Source organism: Ooceraea biroi, chromosome 11, assembly GCF_003672135.1.
Source record: "Ooceraea biroi isolate clonal line C1 chromosome 11, Obir_v5.4, whole genome shotgun sequence".
Taxonomy (NCBI): Eukaryota; Metazoa; Arthropoda; class Insecta; order Hymenoptera; family Formicidae; genus Ooceraea; species Ooceraea biroi.
In genome coordinates this window covers 6,943,336-6,970,869 of record NC_039516.1, presented here as the reverse complement: position 1 = coordinate 6,970,869, position 27,534 = coordinate 6,943,336, and the positions used below count along the sequence as shown (strand labels likewise).

At 46.6% G+C, this 27,534-nt stretch overlaps 3 protein-coding genes across 9 annotated transcripts in view; 1 reads left to right on the top strand and 2 right to left on the bottom strand.

Annotated features, from left to right (window-relative positions):
- Positions 1-2,689, bottom strand: part of LOC105275819 (protein bric-a-brac 2) — a 266,959-nt gene extending 264,270 nt beyond the window's left edge. For 4 of the 7 annotated variants that reach the window (XM_026973546.1, XM_011332947.3, XM_011332945.3 and 1 more), the window contains exon 1: positions 694-1,687. In XM_026973546.1, coding sequence (XP_026829347.1) covers positions 694-1,650 — 957 coding nt within the window. In that variant the 5' untranslated portion in view covers positions 1,651-1,687. Of the gene's footprint in view, positions 1-693 lie in introns of all 7 variants that reach the window. The other 3 variants (XM_020030504.2, XM_020030503.2, XM_020030502.2) reach the window with 2 other exon arrangements.
- Positions 1,744-27,534, bottom strand: part of LOC113562957 — an 88,118-nt gene continuing 62,327 nt past the window's right edge. Inside the window, exons 6-7 of the mRNA XM_026973818.1 lie at positions 23,546-23,672; positions 1,744-1,892 (exon numbers count right to left, since the gene is read on the bottom strand). Of these exons, the coding sequence (XP_026829619.1) occupies positions 1,781-1,892; positions 23,546-23,672 (239 nt within the window). The 3' untranslated portion in view covers positions 1,744-1,780. The remainder of the gene's footprint in view (positions 1,893-23,545; positions 23,673-27,534) is intronic.
- Positions 3,100-5,469, top strand: LOC105275817 (putative uncharacterized protein DDB_G0275629). The gene is made up of 2 exons (XM_011332943.1): positions 3,100-3,460; positions 3,911-5,469. The coding sequence occupies exons 1-2, from the start codon at positions 3,242-3,244 to the stop codon at positions 3,917-3,919; spliced, it is 228 nt and encodes a 75-aa protein (XP_011331245.1). The 5' UTR covers positions 3,100-3,241; the 3' UTR covers positions 3,920-5,469.

Here is a 27,534-nt window from a genome sequence, read left to right as displayed (position 1 = left end):
CCATGTTTTCATTCTTCCTGCATCTCATTTCTGCTAATTTATCTTCAGTATGAAAGACGAGAAGTAATATTCTTCCAGCATAAGAACGGAAAAACCACATTCAACACATCGGAATACATATCTGAATCGTTCGGTGTTATGATGTGCATAAAAATTTTCTAATTACAACACTTTATGTAATTACGTGTTTCTTATTGCATGATTTGCATTGAAAATTATATAGGTACCGCCACTGACGCGCGCAAAGACAAATGTTTATCCAGACGAAAAAAATTAATCATACAAAACAGTATCTATATAAAAGAAATCTACCTAAAAGAAATATTCATTTTCTCGCACGCGTTTTTAATCATCTAATGTAGTTAAGTCTGAAAGTTCTCTTTAGTGCAAAGATCAATAATATGTAAAAAATTTCTTGATATTCAACTTAAACGGGATGTAATCGCATTTGCAAGTTGGAAAACACCGTCGCATTTTAGATTCACTAACGTTCCTCGGTTTTTTGTGTGTCAACGCTAATTATTTTCCGGACATTCTAATTAAATGGCATTCTCAGAAATTTCCGCCAAGATGTTGACCCACTATTTGCATCACTTAGGACTTGAGACGCAAATTTTGCGAGCCGGAAACTTCCGTTCGCGCATTACAAGAACGGGGCATTAAGCGGATTAAGACAGCAAATTTGACACTCACCCTTTCCTCCTCCCGAATCATCTCCGCGATGCCAGGCTTGATCTCGAGGTCGTCGCCGTTGCCAGGTTGATTGCCGGCAGTTTGTTGATGATGCTGCTGCTGTTGCTGTTGTTGCTGCTGCTGTTGCTGCTGCTGCTGCACGCTGAGTTGCTGGCCGTGGCCGCCCAGATGGTTGACGGGCGCGTGCGGACCGGAAGTCACGTGTCCGGCCACGTGGTGAGTCGACAGGGGGTGCGAGCTCTGCTGTCCCTGTGGTGGCGGTGGCGGAGGTGGCGGTAGCGGCAACGATACCGGAAGCTCTTGCAGATTAATCTGTGGCGTGACAGAGATGCTGGGTGTGCTGGGCGAACCCAGGGACCTCGGCGTTGAGCTGGCGGTCGGTATCATGTTGTGGATTTCGGGTACGACAACATTGCTACCGATCATATCTTGATCATCAGCGCCGATGCTGCCCGATCCGACGCGGTCTGGACTATTGCCGGACGGCGATCGCTCGCCAGACATTCGGCGACGCTTCTTGCGCATTGCCGCGTTGGCGGCTTCTTCCAGACTTGATTTAGATGAGATGAGCTCGTGTTCGTTGTTAACGTCTGCCAAACCACGAATCTTGAGGCTTTCGGCGACCTTTAGCAGCGGCCCAATCTGCTCTTGAGAGACGTTAATCTCGCCTTTATACATGAACTCGACCGCGGCCTTGAGTTCTGGCCACTTGATGTCCTTCATGATGACGATCGGGTGCTGGCAAGGGTTGTCAAAGAAAAGAGCCTGGAAGTACGGGCTGCAGGCCGATAAGACCATCTTGTGAGCCTTGACGCTGTGCCCGTCGCAGGCCAGGGTTACGTCCACGAAGCTCTCGCTCTGCAGAAGCTGATCGAAGACGTTGGTTAGATTAGTTTGATAGTTATTCCACCGCAGGCAGAATTGCTGGGGTGACCCAGCGCCGCTTTGTTGCGTCATGATCGGACGTGATGCGACTTCCGCTTTGCCTTGTTCCTCAAAGAAAATCCTCTTCCTCTTCTCTTCTCTCCTGCTTCTGTTTCTGTCTCCTTCTGTCACGCTCTTCTTCCTATACTTTTCTTCCTCCTCTCTACTTCTTCGCCTTTTCGTCTATTTTCCTTTGGTCACCTCGTGGTGTGTCTTGTCTCGGCTTCTCGTTGTCGGCAACGTTCGCCCTGATCGGATCAGTGACAAGGCCGCATCTGCAACACACACATTCACATCCACACGTAAACCTCCAGATGTCCACGCGGGGCGCCGAGAGCTTATCCGCGCGCCTCGTGGCAACGTGCGCGGATCTGTCAGACGCGTACCGACGCGGGCGTCATCGTCCCGTTGGGACGTCGCGGCCGAGCATTGTTCAGCCTAGCTCCGAATCGCGGCTACCGTATATCGGTACTCGGATATTCTTCACTCCACTCCCGGCCGCTTCCGAAAGAGTTAAAGTTCACCTTGTCCACCACAATGAAACATCATATGCGACGGGCAAAATCTCCCGAGGGATCGAGACAGTCCCGAGACAGAGGGGTTGCGTCCCCGCTTGAATGCACCACGCGGCACACTTTATCCTTCACCCTCCCTCTCTCTGTGTCCCTCTCCCTCTTGTGTCCTGTCGAGTTTCTACCTAGCAGCACTTATGTCAGTCTCGTCGAAAAGTCTATCGCGTTGAGACGTGTATTGTCCTAGAAAGAGAGAGAGAAAGGGGAGGAATCCAACTTTTTCACCATCAATCACCCACCACCAACCACCTCGAAACGCGACGACAGCGATAACGATAACGATAATGACAACGACGACGTTTAGATTTCCGCGATAAGGTACGCGCGTTACGGATACGGATATGCGGATCGCGATTAAATGTAGCGATGTACGACGCGCGAGTGTCCTCGTGAGAGGCGCGTGCTGCGCGCGACGAAGGGTGTCGGAGCGACGAACGGCGTACGACCTACACCCTGTGACGAGCGCGTCGCGACTGAGAGGGCCAGCAACGCGGCGGCGGTTCGCCCGAGCGGCAGTGGTGGCACCGTGCGCGGCGCGGCAGCGGCGGTGGCGTGGCAGCGGCGGCGGCGGCAGCAACGACGGCGACGGCGGTGGCGGTGGTGCGGCAGATATCGCGCGCGCTCGCGTGAGGACGCGGTGCGGCGCGACGTGACGGCAGTAGAGGCAGCGGCAGCAACGACGGCGGCGGCGGCGGCGCGGCAGCGGCGGCGGTGGCGGCGGCGGCAGGAGAGAGAGACGCGTACCACGGCAAGGAGACGGCGATGTTGCGCGCCGCGCGGGTGGAGGCGCCCGCCGCCGTACCTCACGCGTCCTCACGTTCCCCTCGCACCGCGGCAGGGGCGGCCAATCGCGCGGCTCGCCTTCCGATCGGACGCGCCGACAGGCGCCGCCCCCGGAGACCGCCTCATACCGCCTCTCTCACTCTCGCGGCCTCCCGCGAGACCACGCGTCTCGCTTTGTTCGCCGTCCGAGAAGGAGAGAGTTTTCTCTCTCACGCGGCATCGGCCCCGGCGAGGCCCACCGATCGGCCTCCCGAAACGGCGATCCGCTGATGATGATGAGAGGAGGCCGCGCTTTGCTGATGGCGGAGGTGGTGGTGGTGGTTGTTCTGTCGTTACTAGTGCCGCGTGGAGCGGTGGTGGAGAGTACGAACGCGGTGACGACAACAACGACGACGACGACGATGACGACGACGACGACGTCGAGGACGACGACGATGTCGACGGTAACGGCGACAAGGACAATGATGAGGACAGTGTTTCCTGTGCAGGTATCGCATATGAATCAATGTATCCTAGGAAAAAATTGCACGCAACCTATACCTTACAAAAGTAGGTCGAACCGAATGTGAGTGATGAGATTTAAATGAATGGGTAACGTGAAAAACATTTTTGAGAAGACAATTGATGAAGATACTGATGATGAGAGAAATTTGCAGTATCCAGGTGGATTATTAAAGCTCCTTTAATTAGGAATTAGTGAAGTAGGAAGCAATCGTCAATATCAGCGGGTACTGAAAAATTTCCAAGCCCAATCCGAAGTTGTAAGAGGACCAAGTCGTATTCACTTGAACCTATAGTGATAGTATCGAGATTGTGTTGAATAGACGGCAGTCGTTCAACTCGAAGATTTCTATGTAGATATACTAAGAATGTATCTGTGTCTAGAGCGCACAACTATCGAACGCTATGAAGAATTATGAAGGTTTCTTCTTTTACAGCGAGTGTAAGTGAGTTCAACGAACGCTGGCGGTAACGGCGTCAAGAGACTTCTACAGAGGCGGACGGTGTTTTTGAATTTCCGGACAGGCACTCTCTCTCTCTCGTTTCTCGCACATTAGGTGTGCAAGGATCTTATTGCACCTGCGCACAATAACGATTGTTCTGATAGCAGCGAAACGAACAGCTAGAAATGTGCGTTCTAACCGTATCTTCTAAATGAGCCTGGTACACCGCATTATACAGGTCGATTACTCTCGTGGCATTCTTCTCGGAAATGGCCATAATAAATTAGCGATGTTAACTGACGGATGAATGAGACTTTACGCTGAATCTGGGACATATTGCTCGAGAATAAATGTAAGGTTTCTAGTTGTGGAAACGTCTACAAATATTTTATAGTAACATTTATACATTAATCCAATAAGACAGGAATTACATATAAGAACAAAAGCCTATAGAAGTTTATTTTCAGCGATTTTATTCTTGAGTGTAATAATGGATTTTTGATATCAAGATGACGCAAGGAAGTATGTTCTTTATCTCGAAACTATAATTTCAAAGTAACAAAGAATAGTGGACGCTTTCTCAATATACAAAGTTCAAATGGTTCCAAATAGATGTGCACGATCATGGTTCTATAACAAACTATAATATGCCAGAATACTTATCAAAGCATCGTTTTTAAACAGAGATAGCATATAATAACAATCTTAATCGCTTGAAAGAAAAATTGCTGAGTCTTCATTAATTATTTAAATTGCGTTAGTAACGCAACTTTAGCTTCGGAGAAATCATAATGATAGCTGTCCTATTATTTATATTTGCATTTTCCTACGCACGCGAGAGTAGTTCGAGTTACTGTTTATCGCGTTAAAAATAATCTAGCGAACCGCACCCCGAACGATCCGTCCGTTCTTTTCGCGCGCGACGGCACGTGATGTGGTAATTGGGGGATGCAAAGAGCGGACAATTCATTCAGCGTTCGACGCGATTTTGCCGTCTGCCGTCTCCGTAGAGTCGTAGACCAACAAGACGATATTGATGATCGAATTTGGGCAGTCGTGCCTCGATAACGGAGTTACAAGCGCGACGTCGACGGTGCCGGCCGGGAAAGATGGCGGTCTTAATCGAATTAAGGCTACAAAGAGAAACGGTCCTGCGTCCGACCCTTGCGAGCCGCCGGCCGGACTCCTCTAACTGGCTATTAGCTTGAATTTTGGTAATAGCGAGCATGGGGTCACGCGGGGTGACTGCTCACTCGTCTAAGAATCCACTCCTGACATTTATATCGCATTCCTCGCTCAGATTTCGAGGGATGCAGGTTTATCAAGATTTATGGAACGCTGACCAATATGAACGTTTCGAGAATGGCAACATTGATGACTTAACTGAACTAGATGGAGAAATGATCGCCTCATGTCCAAAACTTTCAAATATGTAACATTGTTCTTAATAATTGTGTTATTTACGGCCATTCCAGGAAGAGAGATGCCGGGTAATGAAAGAAAATAAACAGAATTTTACTTACGAGTAGAGTTAATGCTAGCAATAATTGAAACAATAATGAAACAAGCAGTATTAAAAATAACTACGCAAACGGGGATAAAGGATCTCGTTAGGAGCGTAAATCAGTGGAATTCGGTTTTCCCGGTATACAGATTTATCGGCGTACTGCGGATTCGTCGTGAAGAATGCAGAGTAGTCTCTAACTCGATTTCGGTCCTCGCTCGAAACCGGCTGCTCCCCCATGCCTCGCGTCCCCCGTCGGATTGCCGTGTGTAAAACTGTATGCGCAATATTAGGAGCGTAAAAACGGGGGTAACGGTGGCGATGCCGAACGGCGAACGAGTCGTCGGATATGTGCGGCCGAATAACGACGCCCACGGGCTTTCTGATGAAAGAATATCGTCCGCCTTTTACGGGCCGCGGACGTATAAACGCGACGCGACGCGGCCTGCCGCGTGCGTTATTTTTCCGCACGTTGACGTTTGCCTATGTTCTTTTCGCACGGCTGTTATTACCACGCAGAGCTGCGGAAATATTAATTATTTTGCAGTTTCGCACGCCTTCTGCGCACTTATTACTACATATTCAGTTATGCAAATATGTAAATTACGATTATTAAGTCTTAAAGGAAGCGTAACAAATACTGCAGCATTATTATCCAATCGTTCGTACGTTCAAAGAGCATCATAAATTTCGTAGACGGAAATGCGATGTGTTAAGTAGAAGCTAGAATCAATTCGTGACCGTTTCCTACATGATAACAGAATCAAACAATAATATTGCTCTAATTATTCTATATATTGTGTCATTCTATATACATACACACATACATACATACATATATGTATATAGATATGCAATTATCGCGGAAGATGTATACGACACGTGAAATTCTAGATTAGAATTCTCTCGCGTAAACAGGGACTTGTTATTTGCAAGAGGGAGAATGGCACTACCCACTAACAAAAATGCAAACGTACACCGCTGTAAAAGCGCGAATACGCACGTACGACTTACATTTACCGTCGCAACACAACTTTAGTTGCTGTTACTCGAACGGCAAATATGTAATATCAAACTTGATGTTACCGTAACACGGTTTACGTCGGCGTAACATTTACAAAATACCGATGTTGCGCCTGCAACAAGGCCTGCAGCCTGCTCCTCCGTGCAATTACATGAGTTTTCCGCGCTGTTTCTTTCTGGAACTGGCGTTATTTTCTGTTTCGAGAAGATAGCGCGACGATGCTGGCGATTCGCTCCGCCAGTCGAACCGTCATTCCGGCATTTTGAAAAGGGCATTCAAAACGGTATCCGTTAAGCCGTGGATCATCACGGGGGCGGCTACCGGCAGCCAGGGGGTGGCACTGGCCATAACGCCTGTATTTCTCATATCGTTGATACTTTCAACGTCCCCGTGTAGGGCGAGGCGCATTGTAAGGGCGCGCGACGCCGTGCTAGGAGGGGGTGGGCTATAAATTTTACTACGTAATATTGTTTAACTGCAAACAGTATACTAACGCTCCCGGCCGTGGTTGGCACGGAAAAATTTCGACCCGGTCAAGTAGACGTGGACGAGATCGTCGCGGGGAAACCCGAATCATCTCGTGAAGGATCAATGCACTCGCGATCTTGGCTGCAACGACGACGATGCCTCGTGCTTGAGGATTCTCGATCAGTTTCCGATATCGAACGCGAGGCGGCTGGGCAATCCGACAAGGGGCGACAATACTTTTCCGTCCCGGCGACGTACTCTCAGGGGCAAGTTATGAAAAAATACGAGATGAAAAAATGGACGTGCAAGCGCGCGCGTGGCGCACGATGGAATAAAAGCGCGAAGTATCAGCGCACTCGGATTTTCTACCTGTAACTGCTTCCACCTGTGACAGCGCGCGTCGGCCTGACGAACGCGGAAAATCTCCCCACCGTAAAGGCCGCCCCGCGATCGCGCATCAAGCTCGCCGTAAAACGTACTCTAAACGGCTGCCTTTTACTTCTCGGCGTGATATCCGCACGCGATATCTTTCCGCTGCGCGAGATCCCGACGACAACTACCGTTAATCTCGAACTTGACGGAACTAAGCAAATAAATCTGAAATTACGGTATAATACAAAACACAAAGGAACTTTTGTGTCCACCTCTTAATATAAAAGCTGCAAGGTACATAGTATCTTATGTGACACATCCGTGATACATGATGCATCCGCGTGCAATCTCTTCTAAAAAGTATCTTTAAAAATTTTTATCAAGATGTGACTTTTTGGGAAAGTCATATTCAATTGCCAAGCCTTCGTATTGCGAAACACCATCGTTATCTTGCGAGGGAAGATTGTGGAAAAGGATCGCAGAGTTGGTTGCTCCTTCGCTCTCTCTGCGGGGTCCTTGGGAAGTTTTGGATCCGGTATCGGGCCTTTATTCCATCGCGGCACAGCGAGCGATCGATCGATCGCCCCGTCTTGCGCCACGCGTGTCTCTCCCGCGAGAGGTGGCTTAAAATTAGCCATTTCCACGGTAATCGCTACCTGCTCCGGCGACGCCGGCACTCCCCGGCATTACAGAGACGGCAGCGGCCTTGCGCTCGCATTGTACAAGAACAATGAGCAAAGAGAAATATTGATGATGCTGCCGCCTCGTGGCTAAGCGTGCGCGAGCGAGCGTACGCGTGCACGAACAGCGGAGTGTATACAGGGTGTTCCCGAGCGATCTTTCTAATCTATTATTCAAAACTTCATTGTAATTCAAACTATATTTCTCTGAGAAAAAGAAAATGGTCATCCGTTCTGCTTTTGTTCTAATGTTCCTTGACATTTAATATCGCAATATATAAAAGTCTTAAAAAAATACATTGCGGAGTATACATAAGTTAAATTAATTGAAATGCAAAATGCCTTCTCACGTCATACCAAATTATATCCGACTGTGATTTCAAGTATAACTTTTGCGGTTTACATTAGAATCCAAATAAGTAACGATGATAAACCGTCGCAATTAACTTATCATCATCTTTATTGTTACAATGTCGTGAAAACGTACAAGCAAGATGTGCATTTTGAATACATTTTATAATGATCGTAGACTATCTATACATCATTTAAAATGAATTTTTTTGTAGATTTCTGAATCGGCTAAAATGCGTTTGGTCGAGTCAGAGACAACTGTCACTCGACTTAATCTCGAGGGCGCATCGTTGCTTGTGGAGCACCCAGTACGCGCGTGCATGCTTGCGCAAGCTGAAAGGACCGCGCGTATATCGCGCGGCAGACGCGAGGACGCGAGACAGCACGAGGGAGGGTAGGATGAGGGGAGGACCGGTGGTTGAAGTATCCTGCGAGTACGGGAGAAAGAGAGAGTGCGAAGGAAACGCCGAGAGGGCGACGAAGAGGAAGAGTGCAGCGGGACAGCGACTGCACGGAGGAGAACGGGGAGACAGAGAAGAGGTAAGGGCGGAGAGGAAGCGGGAATGGTGGAGAACGAGAGGGTTATACGCTTAATATTTCAGCATCGCGAAATTCTGCCCCTGAATCATTAATCGCCCGCTCGGGGTGGCGGTGCCTAGCTGAGTCTCTGCCTGCCCCCTCTTCCTCCCCTCGCTCGCACCCCCTCGTCCATCCGACGTTCCTGGTCGTGTCTCTCCTCTCTCGTGTTTCTCACCCTCTGTCCTCACGCCGCTCGCCCGCGCCCTCCCGCCTCCTCGTAACTTGCCCCGCGACTAGGAAAGCCATCCGCGTGAATATTTCGAGTCCTCGCCGATGCAGGAATAGACTCGTCGACTCGTCACCGTAATTAACCCGCTGATTAATTACCGCGGCCGTGTTGCGACGAGCGTGTATCACGCGCGCGAGCGCGGTATATCGTGACACTTCGCGCGGGTGCACTCGCGCGTCCCTTGCAACCCTCTTGTTCCCGAAGAGGCGCTCGGATGTCTTCTGAATGCTAACAGTATTCCCCGGTAATCTCCTCTGCGTTTACATCTCACACGGTTAGAGTTATCGGAGGGTATTATCGGGGTGTTCACGCTGCTTATCCAATTTGTGATTAACACGTACCGGCGTATACACGATAAAAAGAAGATCATTAGAGATGAAGACATTAGAGATGAACACAAAGCAAATACTCATTCCATTCCATTCATTGCTCACGTTTTTCGAGTTTTTTCGAACTTTTGAATGAAAAGCAATAAAAGAGACCATAATATGGTGACCTACGTTGAAAACTCCACCAAACACCATTTGGCCTCCACCTTATACATTCTCCCTTGATACAGATAATAATCAGAGATATTTAATTATAGCAATAAATTAATTCCAAGCATTCAAGAGGGGATAAGAAAACTGTTAGTTTCAGTTGTTAAAGCATGGCCAGAATGAGTCAGTGAAAAAAGTGCAGTTAGTTGTAGTTACGTAGAGGTAATCGAGAGTTACATTAGTGCATAATTTTAGTCGAGGGAAGTATGCAACATCTGGAATAACCTGTACTTTGCCGGTCGGAAATCGCGCGTTCGATAGTGTAACTAATTTGAATGGTCACATTCCCACGCTACCATCGAGGGGCGCGATCGGGAAATCTCTCCAAGAACGCGCTCTCTCGGAGGTGCATCCGGCATTACGCGCATCCGTTTCAATCCGTAGCGGCGACGAGAACCAGAAGGAGGACGGAACGTCCCCTCATACGACGAGACCAATCCGATTTCGCGGCTGATGACTGCGCGTCGATGAAAACACTTGCGCGAACAGGATCTCACGTCTATCACCGCGAAATTTGCCGGAAGGTGGAAAGCACGTTTTCTTACGTCTCGTATAAGAACGAACACGATAGAACATGGTAAAAGTCTCTCCGAAGTCAAGCCGAAGTTTCGACGTACATGCAGGATAAACTTTTCGGCTCTGTATTCAATCCTTTCATATAAATTATCTTATTTTAGAAAGCGACAAAAGTTTAAATCATCCATATTCCGGCTCTAATGCGATCTTGCTCATTCACACAGACGGTATCGAGTCGCAAAAAAAACTAAAATTCTTTAGTTTTTTAAAAAATAATTTACACATGTTCGACAAGTAATCTATTGTTAGACTTCTAAAGTTGGCATTTACAGCCCATAGCGGAGAGAGGTGCTGTAGTTCTGGGACATCCAGTATAAACTGTACTTTGGAGCAGAGCGGCAAAGGGTTAAAAGGGTTGTTCACCGAGCTCTCAGCGAGTACAGCGCGTTTCAACCGCGATGACAGGACTTCACACCGAGTAGCAGAAATGTTTTCTCCACTTACACGCGCCATCGTCGCCGTCATCGTCGTCGTCGTCGTCGTCATCGTGCGTATTGTGTTGGTGCAACATTCACGCACACAGCTGCACACACTGGCAGTAGTTATTAGTCGTAGTCGCTGCGAAGCGTGCAGGTTGTGCACGAGGTTAACGTTGCAGAAGGGGACGAGGTGCAGAAGGGGAGGGGACGAGTAGATGGGTTGGTTTGTACCGAACAATGATATCGGGTATTTGATTTGTAACCGACGACAATACCGACTTGCGACCCCGCATTTCATCCCTCCCGCCCGCCCGTCCACCCTTGCCGCACCCGCCGTGTTCTCTCTCGTTCAGGGCGCCATCCTGTATATACTGTATGTACCTGTATACACGAACCTGTGTATATCTATAGAGTTGCAAGACAAGGTTGTCGATAGCGAGTACCACCTTTACGGCGCCTTCGAACGGATCCTTTCCGATCCTATTCCTGGACCAAGAAATTAGTTGCTTGGAACGAGATACTATCCGATCGATCGGGCGATGTTTCGTCGTTCTTCAATTCCCGAAAGATCGTGGGACCAAAGATCATATCTAAAGAGACCCGGAGATGTCGAAAGAAAAGCAGATTATTCCAAAAATTAAATCGCCAAAGTTTTAACGAAGATGAAAACGACAAAACGATGTTCGAAAAAAGAAATCCGAGATCTCGAAGTTTCAGAAATTTAAGCCTTGCGAAATTAGACACGAGAGTCGAGCAGCTAAGACTCGAAGATTGTGAAATCCTGCTGTAAATTACATGCCTCTTTCGCGCGGAGATTTCCAGAGTCGGCTGAATTTTTCAGGATTGGTTGAGTTTCATGAGGGACGGGTTCATGTTGATGAGAGCGCGCTCCAGAAAAATTGTTGGATATTCCAGGAGACGACTACGTGACGGTTCGCTCGGGATACATCGATCGAGGGAGGCGAACGTTCGACATTATACCTATCATCAGGAGGATACCATTCTGCATACGGAATATTTCAACGAGCTCCTCCTCCATGAGTTGTTAAAACTATCTGCGGAACTATATACGTGCTGCTTTCGCGACGGCGCAACCCTTTCATCGCGTCGCGCTTACCCTGCGTCGAGTTAAAGAAGAATTAAATTGTTATTGGAGCTCGGACTTGTTGTTCGGGGGCGGCGCGACCGAAGCACGATGAAAACTCAGTGCGCTCATAGCGAGTTTATTCCGCAACCCCTTTCCTACATTATTTACGTGAACGCGCGCGCGCACAGCGCGTGACCGGTCGCGAGCGATAAAGCAAGACCTTTCTTGGACTGCATCAAACGCCGGCTTTGGCTCTCGGTCGGTGACTCGCCCTCCGTGGCTCTTTCGCCGTTTAGGGAAAAAAGGTATTCGTGGAAGAAATTATTCACGGGCGATTCTACGGGAACAAATCTCCATAAATATCTGAGGAACGGGAGGAACGAAAATGAAAATTCGATGCGCCGTTTTACGGCGCGTATAAGCGTCCACCGTCGTCGTACGGGGAAGGTATTCTCGACGTCGTTGTTGCATCATGCAACCCTCGGTGCTGCTACAACATTTTCCCGAATATTCTCACCGTCTCTCAAAGTCTACTAGGAATTTAATTGTGATTCCGTTTACATGCGGAGTAATTCAGTTCGGATCCCCGAATAAGTTCTGAGCTGACGATGCATTAAGACGAAAAGCAAGTTACGAGGCGTGCATCCGAGACCAGGCAGAACCGGGGAAACAATCGGCCATCAATACTTGAGGAGCCTGATACTTAAAAGTGTCTATGCGCTGTCGCGTAAAATGTCGTGGCAGGCTCCGCGAAGGGAGTTCTATAAATGGGGTAGCGTAAGTGGGAGATAGCGACATCCAGAATGTTAATGATGTAAGCGATCTATGTTTGCCACGTCGAAACGCGTTTAATCCGTGCGAGCGCGGATCCGCGGATTATAATTAACCCGGTAGCGATAATTTGGAGTGTATAATCGCCGAGCGAACGAGTGGCGGATGTGCACCGATGCGACTGCATGGAAAATAATTAACCATCAATATTCGAGAAGCTTATACTAAAGTGACATTACGGTGATAGAGACAGATGACAGCCTTCTTTGGGAAAGCAATAATAGTGCGCGCGCGCGTATAAGTAAAATTTCTAGAATTAAACATTTATAAAATATCGTGTGCCATCCCTACAAACAAAAATTACAATAATTAAATAATAAAGAAGAAAAGAAGTAACAATAATATGACACAAAGAAATAAGAATTAAAAAATAAAATGGCAGTAATAAAGCAGTTAAAATAAATTAGTTGCTATTATATATGTGACAATTCTGATAATATAAAAAAATTGTCTTCATAAAAAAAGGCACGTTAATTGAAAGTAGACGTAACGGATGGGATTATTTTATGTATAGAAATAGAATGGGAAATCATCTGGATTTCAATAAGATACAAGGGAATCGGCATGAGGGAGACGGAAAAAGAGACAAAGCCATGCATTTATATTATTATTCGCAAAGGATGCAAAAGACTGCTTAAGACTATCTTGCAGAGCAGAAATGTATCATTTAAAAGAAGCATTGACCTAGTACGGAATGACATAATCCGCAGGCAGCGCAGCTAAAGATTTCATGCTAGATGCTAGAAGTAAAATAAAATAAATATGAGATTGGCAAAGTAAAGCGCGAAGCGGCGGGCAGAGACGATCCCGTTCTCTGTGTCCGCGAGAAGAGAAAGGGAGATGTTAAAGGGGAATGAAAAAACAGCTTATAAATGAATACAGAGAACAAGAAAGGGAGGAAGATAGAGAAAAAGAAAGAGAAAGAGGAATGTTTGAGAGCGGAAGCTTGGCCGTGCCATCTCGCGAACGTACGTACATATTTGGCGGAAGACGGCAGTCAGGTGCAACGAACCTATTGACGTGTTAATTGCGCCTGAATAATTAAAGGAGGCACCTATCCCGGTGCTCTGTCCTTTTAAAATGTCCCACGATCTCGTTAACCCGTTCCCGGGAGCGCGAGCGGACGAATGAGGAGAATGCGGGGATGAGGGACACGGAGGGGGACAAATGCGAAGATGTGTAGAGGCGGTCGGCATCGCGAGGCGAATTCGAGAATGAAGCAACTGGAACCAATTCGATTGCTCGAAACTCAAGCCAACAACGCGGAGGCGAGGAGATTAGTATGAATCATAACGAAAATATCGCGATACGAAAAATTTTTAGAACCGTTCGTTTGCGAGTATTTCGAGCAGGCAATATTTATTGGTAGGTTTTGACACAAAAGTATTTTTTCCCTTTTGTCACGTACAATTCTAATTAGAGATCCTTTTTGCGTCCGGCAACGTTGGCTTCGTGTTAAGATGGTTAAATACCGTAATTATTTCAAGATAGGATAGTAGGGTATATCGGGATATCCCGAATTATTTTCGACTATTGTGCTTGAATATTTTGATTCGCAGTGATGAAGAGCGTTTGCTCCTCCACATAGGACTTAGTTTGCAGCATTCGATACGAGTATAGAATGACTGCATAGATAGTTGTAAAAGAGACATCGCGGATTTAGCAATAATTTATAGAGCCATAAATTCATAAGAATACGCGGATTAATTTAAGAAGAAGTGTAAAGACTATCTTATAAATTATAAAGAATTGCGAGATCGATTCTCTCAAGTGGTATTTACCTGCTGAATCGCACTTGAATCAGCCGTGATAGAACGATGTAATAGTCTTATGCGTATATCTATGATAATAAAAAATCTCGATTAAAGAGAGAAAATGTTTATGAGACAAGACTCGAGTAGGACTCGAAGGCTATTCGAGGAGGACGTTAATCCCATCAAGGGTTTATTCAGCGTTATTCAGCCGCTCGTAGCTGTAAAATTCGCTTCAAGTGACTCGGCATTATTGCTGAAATCCCTTCGAACGGACGAGAAGAAGAGAGAGTGATCCACTATCTCCTCCTCTCTTTCTCTCCCTCTCGCAGAGGATTCGAAGCAAAAGAGCGGTTGTATATGCCGTTAACAATGTCCGGCCAGGACGGACTTCATATACTTGCGTATGCGATCGGAAACGGGGAAAATGCTCAAGCCGTGGTCTGAATAATTGACGATTTAGCCGTGTATCGGCGGAAGGGAAGGGTTCCCGGTGATCGTAAGAATATCTAACCTCGACGCGAATCCGCTGTATTATTCAGGGGCTGTCATCCCCGCGTCTCGTGGGCGAAGCGCGCCGCCCGCCACCAGAAAGCTCGAAAGCTCGATCGCGCGCGTTCATTCCCGATCGTAACCCGCAATGCTTTATCCCTCCGATTCCTTATCTTCTTTTTCTTTGATAACTGAGCGCTCGCGCACGTATACACGCATACGTAGGCGTGCATGCGAATGCACACATACGTACACACACATGCACACGCATGCACACGTGAACGATGCAATGCGTCACGTGCCATGGCTCTCAACTATAGACCCGATGCAATCTTAATGCGATCAATTATTTACGGTGCTCGTCATCGTCCATTAAATATTCCACGCTCGACGAAAGAGTCCTCGCGCGCGCGACCCCGGAATTATTCCGGGCCAGTATTCGCGAATAGTATCGGGGTACGAGCACGCCACTCGCACCCTGTCGCTATTTTCGCGAGCCCGTAATGGCGTTAGAGAAAAGCAGCGGCGCCAGCTCCCGCGGGAGAGGCACCTGTCGCCGGGAGGAGAGATTCCTGCGGCGCGATCGATACAATAAAGATCGATAATCGCGGTACAGCAGCCATCGGGATTGACTGCGGGATGAGCGTGCGAGACGCACGTATCTGCGAGCGATGAAATTACCTACAAGTTTTACGACAGCCGTTAAACTTCGTCATTACAAAGGATCTGCGGCCTTTTTCAGTCTTTGCCGGCCACGAAGACTGTCCAGCCCGGTGAAATGTGGCTTGGCGTTTCACTGTTTACCGCTAAAGGTCGGCGCAGCCCTTCGATTAATCGGGCTTAAGTTCGCGAACTCTTTCACATGTAGCCCGCGTTGCTCGCTATTTATCGCGCGTAATTGAACGCGTAATTATACGCCGGCCGACGCGGGCGCGAAACTTCATTTCTGCAATCTTCTAAATGTACCCCCGAACGTATCCACGCGACGACGATCCGCCTCTATAAATATAAGTAGTTGCTACTCTCATCGACGTTGCAATAGTCCATTTTTGCAATCTCCTAAATGTATTTAAATGGATCCACGCGATAGCGCGCGACTGATCGCATCGCCCTATAAATACAGGCCGTTACCTGTGTTCCTTTTTCTCTTGGCAAACAACGCGATCGATCGCGCGTGCAAGTCATGAATCATCCTTGACGAATGAGCGTTATAATGGAATATATTATCGCGGAGTATGAAAGAGACGACGGAGTTTACTTTAACAAAGAGCCGATAAATAATAATAGCATTCCGAGAAGAATACGGGCTCCGAAGCATGGAACCTTGCGTTTTCTGAACAAGATGTCATCAAATATACATGGCGACAACAATTTAAACAACTATTCTTGTTTTCCTCTTCTGTTTGCTCTTCTTGTTATTTCTTCTTGGAAAAAAAAGTTTAAAATAACAAGTGGAAACTGTGTGAATAATGTATTCCACATTTCTCGTGCAAAATTTAATAGATTACTTTACGGAACTCAGAGATCGATATCCCTCTCTGAAAAATTCTATGAAGTAATTATCGTTTGTCACGTGGGTTTCCAATTTTCCGTCTGTTTCGGTAAAACGGGATTCCAGGTAACGTTTCGTCGACGAGGCGTCGAGACAAAGAGGGACCTAGTCGCGTCGCGCCGCAGCTGCCCGAAGGGCTACCGATCAAGTTCTTCGTGCGATCGATCGCGTTCACGTCGTTTTCCACCCCCCCCCCCTGCTCGCGTCCCGGAGGACGTCGGGACTTGCCCCTTTCGTCCGGGTTCCCGGAGGGAAGCAGGACACCGAGCGACCAGGGGTTGATATAAACTGTGATTGATATTTAGTCGCGCCACACGGCACTTAAGAGGATTAAGGACCATCCAGGACGAGTATCGGCCGGGAACAGCCGTGACCCCGAGCACGTGCATCCGGGGACACGCAACGATCTCCCGAGCCGTTGGCCGGTATGTAGATAGGCAAGCAAGCAGGCAGGCAGGCAGGCAAGCAAGCAGACAGGCAAGCAGGCAGGCAGGCAGGCAGGCAGGCAGGCAGGCAGGCAGGTAGGTAGATAGGTGGAGAGACGTTCCAGGTCGATCCAGCAGCGCCAAGGATTCCTCCCGTCCTACCCGCGACGCGACTGAAACGCGTTACTACAACGCCGCAACTCTGATTACAGTTAGCTCGGTCCGCTGGCCTAAACCTCCATATAACGCGCATCGCGCGGTCGTCGGGGACTAACCCGACGACGACCGCCGGCCACGCCACGCCACGCCGGGCGCGACATCCAGCCCCGACCATGATTATCCGGCGCGCTGTCTTACCGCATCCTCATCCCGAGAATGCTCATATTGGAAGGCGATCGAACCGGATTTTATCTTGCACAGCAGATAACCCTCCAAGCTCTCGGTGAGCAATCGATTGAGCAATCAAGGGAATAATGGAATGAATACATTAATGCAACGGATAAAGAGTGTCGCGTTCGATACGCTTGTCTTGAATTTATTGATTCATTCGGGGAATATATATATTCTTCTCTAGTAAAAGATTCGGATTAAAAAATCACAATTCTTTCATGTTTGTTTTAAATATTTATTTAGAGATTAATCTGCATGTCTTGGAAATGAAGATTAGTATTAAAATCTCGTGTCCCGACACAGTCAACTTGCAGCGAATTAAAGATATGTAAATTTTTTAGGAATGAAGTATGAATAGGCTAAGAAAACATTTTTCGATATATGCTCGGAAATAATCGTTCTCAATTAAACCTTACATTACAGTATAGTTATGTTGCCCAAGTTTAGCTGCGATATTCAGGGGACAGAATATTTTTATTACTGATTAACGCTCGAAATCGTGTAAAGCTGCAAGTGGAGTATATATTTCGGTTCCGCGGTAACATCTACACGAAACGTGGTTCGTGAGCGATTAATATCTTCTTCGTGCTAGGGATAGCTGCCGATCTAAGCGACTTCGTTATAAACGTTTTAAGGCAACTCTGGTAAAAATCATCGCGAATCAACGAAACGTTACGCTATATCGAATTAAAAACGCTGGGGAAAAAAGGCACCAGCTCGAAACGAATCGGCTATTTTCGAAACGGATATCACAGCAGGGAGAACGGATGAATTTTTAACAAAGAGCTGTTACTTTCCCGATTTGACAGCCGTGGAAATAGAAGGAACGCGTCGACAAAAAGATGCGAGCCACATTGATACTTTTCATGTGCCATACTGCGTTTTCCCGTTCCCCTTCCTCGATGATTGTCCTTCGCAGCTTTTGTTTTTCGGCATAATTTCTTCAGAAGATATTCCATTGAGGACAACATGTCTTTCGAGCATTTTTTAATTTCCGCCATCAATCAGCTTTGTAACGAACTCAAATTAACATCTAACACAAAGTCTATTCGCGATTCAAAACGTCAGATTTTATTATCTATTTGCTGCTTGGAGAATCTCATTTCCGCAAAGATCTCTGTATTTAATGTATTTATCGTCGTTCGTAATTGGAAGAGATGGGATAGCACGCAATATTTTCTTTCTCATGTCTTCTTTCTCGCTGTATTCTTGAAACGTCGTTGATAGTGCGGTACGAAGGGGTGGCAGACTACCACCCGGAACCATATTAGAAGGGGCTCGATGCATTAGTGATAACCGTTATCTATTCCGGACGTCACCGGCGGTCGAAAATAGCGGTAATCGAAGAAGACGGGAGAATGAGCGGCAGGGGACGTAGGGAGTGGGAAAGGGTGGAGAAGCTCGAAAAGGGAGGTGAAAGAATGAGAGAGAGAGAGAGAGAGAGAGAGGGAGGAAACGGTTGTGACGAGGAAGGGTCTCTGGTAATGTCGGGGCACGGGCAATCGTCGAGGTGCGAGAAAGGAAGCGTCGTTTCCGCATCGCGATTCCGCCCTGTCATTGGCTCCGATTCCGCGCTAACGTTAAACGCGCGCGCGAGACTCCCCCCGATGCCGCTAGTGCGGCAAGGGTTAGAGGAAGCGACGAGGGCGAGACGGGGGGATAGGAGGGACGAAGGATTTTAGGGATGGCCGCTGCTGTCCCTCGCCCTCCCTCTCCCGGGCCCCGCGTCCTCTCTCGTCGATAATATACGATCGTGCATGATTCTGCTTCGTGTATCACAATGGCCCTCCGGGCAAGCCCGTTCCACCTCTATCTACGTACCTGGCGCGCCGAACTACCGGCGCCCGGAGTCCGCGGTGGATAATGAGTGATTAGGTAATTAGTTGTCCAATATTCGCCCCATCCGCCTGTTCCTTCCCTTCCCTTTCTCTCTCACCCTCTCTCTCTCTCTCTTTCTCTCTATCTGTCTCCCTTCCTCTCTTTCTTTCTCTATCTCCTTTGCTCTCCCACCCAGCGCTATGCTCGCTCATCGTCTATCTCGCGTGATCTTCCCGGCGTCCACCAGCACCGTCGCGTGGTCTCCTGCTACCGCTTGACCGGATGCGTTGACCGGACAGTACGGACGTGTACGGACGAGTATGGACGATGGATGCGGCTCGCATCGTATCGCGAGAGATGGAAGTCCCGAAATCGTGCGGGAATGTCGCGACTTTGTCATAGACAATGGACAAGCCGAGAATCCCCCGCCGAGGGATCTTGAATCTCTAATTCGAATTTAGGCTTATCGGCGAAATAGTTCGAATCGATACTTCATATCGATTTACGAATCTGATCTGTGATATTTTAAATACTTTTTAGATGTGAGAGAGTGTGTTATTGAGTGTGTTAAGTTATTGAGAGCTTTTATAAGAAAGTTTTCGGTTTTTTTTCAGTTTCTTATTTGAGCCAGAAAAATTGTGCATACATCGCCAATTGCAACATGCCCTTTGCATCATATTTTTTTATTTATTAGTTTATTGAAACTTATTTCTCTATTTATTATTGTCAAGAGATTGTATAATCAGTTTTTAATTATATATTTCGCATAAGAAGAATACGAAAAGTACATGAACTTAAATATTCGATGTCAAGTATTTTTAAAGTTGCTTGCGGTTTCCTTCTTCGAGGCCTAATTCTGTCCTTCGTCACTCCAGTTGCACGAAGAGTTTGAGTTTCACGGTGGATATCGATTTACGCGGGAGAAAGAGAAGAAGAGTGAAAAGAAGGGCACGTCCATCCAGTTTCTATATCCAGAAACAAGCGAGTGCCCCGGCACCGAGGAATCGCCATGTGCGTCTACCCCTTATAAATATAACAATTAAAAAGAGGGAGAGGCTGTGTGGACTGCTAGAACGTTCTACATCGAGGGTGGACACCCGCGGGCACCCTCCGCGGGACGAAAAACAGAAGGGTGCAGTCCGACCGTTGCTGCGGGCTTTCTTTCTTCTGCAGGACGCCGAAAAATAACGAAAAACTAACGATTCGAATTTTCGATCGCTCCCGAAATCTCGTCGTAGTTTTTACAGGCAACATGAAGATCCGAAGAGCTTCTATGATTCATTGAACGTACGCATGCGAATTGTATTAGAAGAGCTCGTACAAGCATCGGTTAATTAACGGAAGTTTAGCTAATTTTATATTCCATTTCGGTTCTTTTTACTTCTTATCCATGAGAAAGGCAAGCATTCGGCGGAGGTTAAGATTAATACATGAATATTTATCGAAAAATGAGCTCTATAAGAATATTCACCCCATTCAAGTACCCTGCCATTTTATTTAATCCACGTTTACCATAACTATTGCATTAAAAATATAGCGAAGCTCACGACACAAAGTCGTCAATAATGTTTCTCACAAAGTTGCAACGGTCGTGTCGGTTTCGACGCGCGACTGAAAGAAAAATGTTCGGTTGACGAAAATGAGCAGAAAGAGAGAGAAGGAAGGAGGGAGGGAGGGAGGGAGGGAGGGAGGGAGGGAAGGAGATCGGCGGGGGGTACGTGGGCGACGAGGGAGTTAATTCACGAAAGCGCCGAGGCGAATTCAATTCGCGCGAGTTAGCGCGTGACGAAATCGCCGCCCGTCGCCTCGTTGCTAGCGACCTAGGTCATAACTATTTAAATGCCCGCGGCTGGATAAATTGTTGTATTAGTCACGCCAAGCTTATATTAATACGCCACCCTCCGCCCAGGTTCGTCGTTCTCGCGAGCCCATTATTTCTACTTCCGACAAAGTTCTACTTATGTCCTTACTTATGTAATGTTCGTGAAATAGAGAGATCACGTACTGATATTACTTCGCATCAACATCGTTAATTGTGTATATATATTTGAAAGCGATAGTAACCGCTCCAAAATTCTTCTGATGCTGTCACATCAAGATAATTTCAAAACGATCAGTTTTCTTCAAATTATACAAGGTGTCCCGGGTTTTAACCGACAAACTGCGGGAGCATATTCTACTAGTGGAAATAAGAAAAAATTCTTATATCGAGTTTGCTTAGAATGCTTTATTACAAAGTTATAAACCAATATTGAAAAGAAATATGAGATAAGTAACAACGGAACATAGTGTAGAATTTGGAAGGTCCAAGATGTTTATGTTATGTGTATTCACATGTATTCATGTTCACTATGTTGAAACGATTCAGTATGATTGTTACTTTCACAACAGTAGCTGTTAGATTTCAATCGTCGTGTCAACTAGTAATTACTATCAGAATGCCAAAAGTGTTTTCAAATGAGGAATACACTGATATTCATTTCGTGTACGGATTCTGTGACGGAAATGCACGAGCTGCCGTACGAGAGTATCAACGTAGATTTCCTAACAGGAGAGTACCAGATAGATTTAAAGCAACGAATTACTAATTCAGTTACTGAGATGCAACAACATTTTCAGGAATGTCGTACTGTAACAAATTCTGTACTACGTCGATGTCTAGCTTGTATCGATGTGCAAGGACAACATTTTGAAATGCGTCACTAAATCATTGCGTAGATAATTTTTATTTTTGTGAAAAAATCCGTTGTTACTTATCTGATATTTCTTTTCAATATTGGTTTATAACTTTGTAATAAAGCATTTCTAAGCAAACTCGATATAAGAATTTTTTCTTATTTCCACTATTAGAATATGCTCCCGCAGTTTGTCGGTTAAAACCCGGGACACCCTGTATATAGAACATTTGCTTTTGCGTGCGTGTACGCGTATCTATATGTACAACTCTTTTATTTATCAAAGTCTGTATAATGTTAACAATTCAAAGTTTACACGTGCCAAAACAATGTACATATCAAAAAGGAAATTAAAAAAAAGTGAGTTCGTAATACTGCCACACATTAGTCGCATCAGATTAGACGTATTCTAACGTAAGTAGCTGCAAGTTTCACTAATAAAAAAATAATTGAGCACACACATTATACGATTAGCAAATCACTCGTTGCTCCGAACTCAGACATGACGTGACACTATCATTACAGATTTGATGGGACAATATATTTGCTCTTCTCGAATCGCGCTAATCAAGACGCGGAGCGTCTCCTCCACACGTGGACCGACTTGACTCTCGCGGAGACGGAAGGAAGACGCGAGATGAGAGATGGGGAGAAAGAGACCAGAGGAACTAGCGGTTTCGACTGGTGGTTCGTTTAGGTGATTACGCTTGTGGACGCGGCGTTTGATCGCGTCGTCGTCGTCGTCGACAAATCGACATTGTGTCACTGCGCGCGCCTCGTTGCAGCAATAACGCATATAATATACGCGCGAGCGCGTACACGCGCACGAGCGCGGCATTACAGACCGCTGATGTAATACTTTTATGATCGGCCGCCGCAATTTCTCGGTGACAACACTCGCTATTTCTGTCGCCAGTTTGTGCACATGACTGCCGCGACGAGTAATATATCGCGCAAATGCACGCGCGCGCGCGACGCCCGCGTAACTATTTTCTACAGGGTGTCCGACGGATTCGTTTCTTTCGAACTGTGCGCAGGATGGTGAAATTGGGTTCCGGGGTATCACGCTACCCGGATGAACGCATGGTGAGGTTTTATCTTTGAGAGAGCAGATAAAGATGACTATTAACTTGTTTGATACTTTTATATTTAGGAATGACTTTCTCTAAATATATGTATAGAATAAATAAATAAATATATACTATATATATAAACTTTAATCTTACAAATATTAAAGTGATTAATATTTGTGAATATAAATAAATATAAATAATATATATATATATATATATATATATATATATATATACTTATATTCATATATATTATAGTCATAGATTATTCAATTAATCACTCTAATATTTATAAGATTGGACAGTTTTCGTTTTTATTTGTTATATTTATTTCTAACGTGTTTATTTCTTTATTAATTTTAGGCTAAATTTATTCAGCATAAAAGTATAATATAAAGCAAGATCGCAAAGACATTTCTAGACGTTTAACGCTCGAAATTTATGAAATATTCCAAGTACGATTATTTTTAATCGACTTTGTCGACGCTGAACCGACTCGAAATTCGGAGTACAATGTGCCTGGCAGGGAAGAACGTATCCGGAACACCCTGTACAATATATCGAACGAGTCCGATAGTTTTTTTCGCTCCCTTCGTCCGCATTGTTCGTCCGTGTAACGCGAGTCGTTTCTCGCTTTCAAAACGGAGCTTCCTTAAGCGGAGGAGAAAATCGAAGCCGCGGCGATGAGGGGGTACGCCGCGGCCGCTCGTTACGTAGGTGGAATCAAGGCGAAACTTTCCGCATGAAATTGCAACGTGCGCCCGGCCGTGTAATGCCCGAGTGGTACAACTCACCTGTACGTTACATGTCTTCGTACGCTGTCGATACCGCTCGCAGTAGGGGCTGCGCTTTTTCCATGCGGGGTGCATTGCTCTCGTCGAAGTCCATCTGCGCGTCGACGCTTCCCCGCGGTCCTCCGGCCTGTCACGAAACAGAGGGAAAAAAGGATACACGATTGAGAGAAGTGAACGGCGGGAGACGGATCAGATTAGCTGCAAGTCAATTGAATTAACGAATACCCGTGAAAATTTAAATAATCATGCTTGCGCCAAGAAACTAGCGATTAAATACTCTCCACTGTACGGTTGTGCGGTATTTTTATAATCTGCTACTTTGCTGATATCCAAGGCGATTTGTTCAAGAACAGCAGACAAGCTTGTCAAGAAATAATATTAACAATGAGACAGTATTTAATAACAGGTGTTAATTATATGACAACAATTAAGATGTTTGTTATATCGCGGAATCTAACGTCGTCGTTTTCGTTGCTTCCTCGCCAATTATTAATCGGCAAGTATTTTTGGCAAGTAGCAATCAATAAACAATATAATTATCAATTAAAACAAAGAGGAATGAAATGCAGAATCGAAAGAGAAACAGTGCACCATTTAATCAATTTAGTCGTTTAAATTTTTACTTGCCCTTTAGCAAAGTTATTTACACGTATAGAGACCTATATACCTATATACGCGCGATATTTATGGTGAAAAGGTTAAAGATCGAAAGCAGTTGCCGGCTGCAAGTACGAGCCACCCTTCGCGCGCTCCCTTGGACGCGTTAATCCGCAGAAATACGTAGCTGCGGTGGCGAAGATTGCACAGGTGGCAAGGTAAGGGAATGATTTATCGGTCGGCTAACTTTTCCCACCCGACTTTTCTCACTCGGGCAAAGGGCTGGTCGCGTCCCGTGCCTTTTGCTCCCACGCGCCAGCTACCTTATTATTATCAACGAGTCTAACGTTCCCCTCTGTCTTTCTCTTTCGCATTGTGATACCCTCGCGCCTCTTCCTTTGTCCCGTGTCATTTTTTACTCCATGTACGGGCGGGATGTATTATAGAACCCTGGCGAAGAACTTGTCGAGTTGCAGCGATCTCACTGATACATACCGCGTGCATTGGTATCACGCGCGCGATACGCTTGACATACTCGCTCTCCCCGAAAAGGAAGAAACGCAGAGCAGATGGAGGCGGAAGCGAAGAAAGAAGGGGGCGAAGCCAACGGTTACAGCAGAATAAACCCCTCAATAATGAGTTCCGCGAGTGAATTCTCCTGGTGCGGAGAGAGGCTCGAGATAATAAAACAGAACGGGACGCCGGCGGTGGTCGACGGGGGACGGGGGAACGGACGGGGGGAGGGGGGGCCGGGAGGACGGCGTAGTGGGCGGCGGGGACGGAGGGAGGTTTCCGCACTGGCAAGAGTAATAGTAAGAGGCAATAAAATATAATGAAATAACATCCAATCCAGGAGAGATATTGTGAAAATATTATTACTAACTTATTACTCGTTGGGCACGGCGTACCACGCTCTCGATCTTTTTCTCCATTTTTCCCTGCCTTGCTCTACTACCTCCCTCCCTCCCCCTGTCCTCCTTCATTCCCCTTTCCTCCAGTCCCTATTCCACGTCTCCCGACGAACGTATATAGGGTGCGCCTGAAAAGATATAAATCGATAGTGCTATTTGCGAAGTTTTTCCTTCGGCGGGATTTTTCGGTGCTCGATGTTTAAATATTTGGAAATATTAATGAGGCAATGAGTTTTCCATGTAACAAGAAGAATTCGCTGAAATTAACTGTAAAATACAATATCTCCACGTATTTAATTAATTCTTGCTGCGATATCCTTATCGCAATACTGAGAAATACCGAGCTCCAACGTTAAACGATTCAATGTGCAAACTGCACAACTGTATGATGTATTAACATTTAAATATCAGGTAAATTCACGATTGCAAATTTGAATATTTAGAATATTTAGAAACGAAACAAGAAGAAATTAAATGTAGCAGTTGAAAAATGACGGTGTCATGTACAAGGGAGTATCGATTTATGCTGCTTCGGTGAACACGTCACAAAACGAAAGTAACAAAGATGCTTCTTGGTGTAACGCGAGTGCCTTTTTCGTTTTGTCTCGAAATCAGCCGTCCGTCAGTTACGTGGCGTTACGAATGCGATCGATTAATTTTCAGAAAAAGTTTCCGCTCTTTTTCAGCGCACCCTGTACAACCCCTTCGTTCTATCTTCCTGCGTTTCTCTTCCTCTCCGTCCGCTTCGCGGTCGTCGGAGACGCGATAAAATTTTTCTCCCGTCACCCTTATCGAGCCCCAATAAAAATCGGTTACCAGCAGCAGATGGCGGCGGTCTCCGTTTCTTCGTTGTACACGCGCGGGATCGTTCCCGTTTCTCGAAAACTGCGAACGCCGCGACGCCAGCGAGTCGCAGACGACGCGGCGCAGATTTCCGCGGCTCGTTATTTTAAATTAGCAAGCGCACTCCGTACTTTAAATTACATCAGGGTTGGATCTAGAAAATTCTCAAGAGCTCGGCCGCCGACATGAAAAATTAAATATCCAGGATAAGCGAGATTTATTATAATAATTTTATTATAATAATTATTTTCACGTTTCTCCATACATTTCCTCTCTTTCTCCCCTTCTCTCTTTCCTTCTCTTTCTCTCTTTCGTCAAGAGAAATAACAAATTTGCATTTTTCATCGTTCGCAAGTCTCCAGAGAATAAATAGCTTTCGCTTTTAGAGAAGCGGGAAGGTAGATGAGAGTACTTTATTTTCAAAAGTTGTCGGTAAAACCGCGACCTCGTCTTCGGCTATGGAATCGCGCGCGTTCTGCCGCGTTCCGCGCTGGCTCGCGCTGCGCGGCACCAGCAGCCTAATCGTCCGGCATCGCCGTCGAGATTATTCCCTTTTAGCGTTGTTAGCCGGTACGCTCGCGATTCGCGATCGATCCCGGGCTCGTCCGTCCGTCCGGCTCTCCCGCATTTGAAATGCAAAGTGCGCGGCCGAGCATTATCTTCCAGGAAAGACCGACGGACGAACGGCCGACGAGAGCGAGGGGAGAGGAGGCAAAAAGAAGAAGAAACGCGGAGAAAAAAAGGCAGAAAGAAAAGATTATCGCGCGGCGAGATATCCGGAGGGGGAAGATGGCGCGCGCGGTGACGAAAGATGGTTATATAAAACGCGGCGGGGCCGAGGGGGAAGATAGCGGCATGCAACAATCCTATCTAACCGTGTAAATCTCCGGGCGTCGTAACGAAGCGGCAAATCGAAACTAAACGGTAGCCCATGAATGGGAAATTAGAAAATAACGTTACGCCGGCGCGAGGCCGCGCGAGGCCGCGCGCGCTTCCGGCCGGGACACCTCGTGTGTACACACGGAGAGTGCTCGCGCGCGCGTTGCTTGCGTGCGTGCGTGCGAGTCGTCTCACACATCCGAGCTGCCGTAATGCACATTATTATCTCGTAAGCGAAATCTGGTTACGAAGTCCTTTTATTAGGGATTTAATTGATCGACGACGCTTAAAACGCGCTCCGGCCGCCCCCTTCGTCCTTCTGCCCCTCGGATCTTTCTGCTCTCCAACCTCAGGTGCCCTCCGCCTTTCTTTCTATCCCGCCAAATAAAACTCTCTTTTTCTCTCTCTCTTTGTGTGTTATGCCTTCTCCTCTTCCTCCTTTCTCCTCCATCTCCATCTGCTTCTCCTGTAATAAAATTCGCTTCCTTCCCCTCTCTTTTTGTGCGCGACCGTTCATCTGTTTTCCGCATCTTAATTGCATCGTCGCCAAATTGGATTCGGTGTCCTCTTTTTGTATTTGCATTTCTGCTGCTTTCGATATTTTCCGGCCCGTCATTTCACACCACTTACGTGTACGTTCCGAGTATATTGTTCTCGTGGGTTCCCATGCGGAACATAATAAACCGGCCGACCTATCTGTCTATCTATCTATCTACCTATCCGTGTCTCTTCCGCTCCGGCGAGTTTTTTACCTAGACT

Excerpts from the sequence above, each read along its gene's own strand:
- LOC105275817 (XM_011332943.1), top strand. The coding sequence starts at position 3,242 with ATGATGATGAGAGGAGGCCGCGCTTTGCTGATGGCGGAGGTGGTGGTG.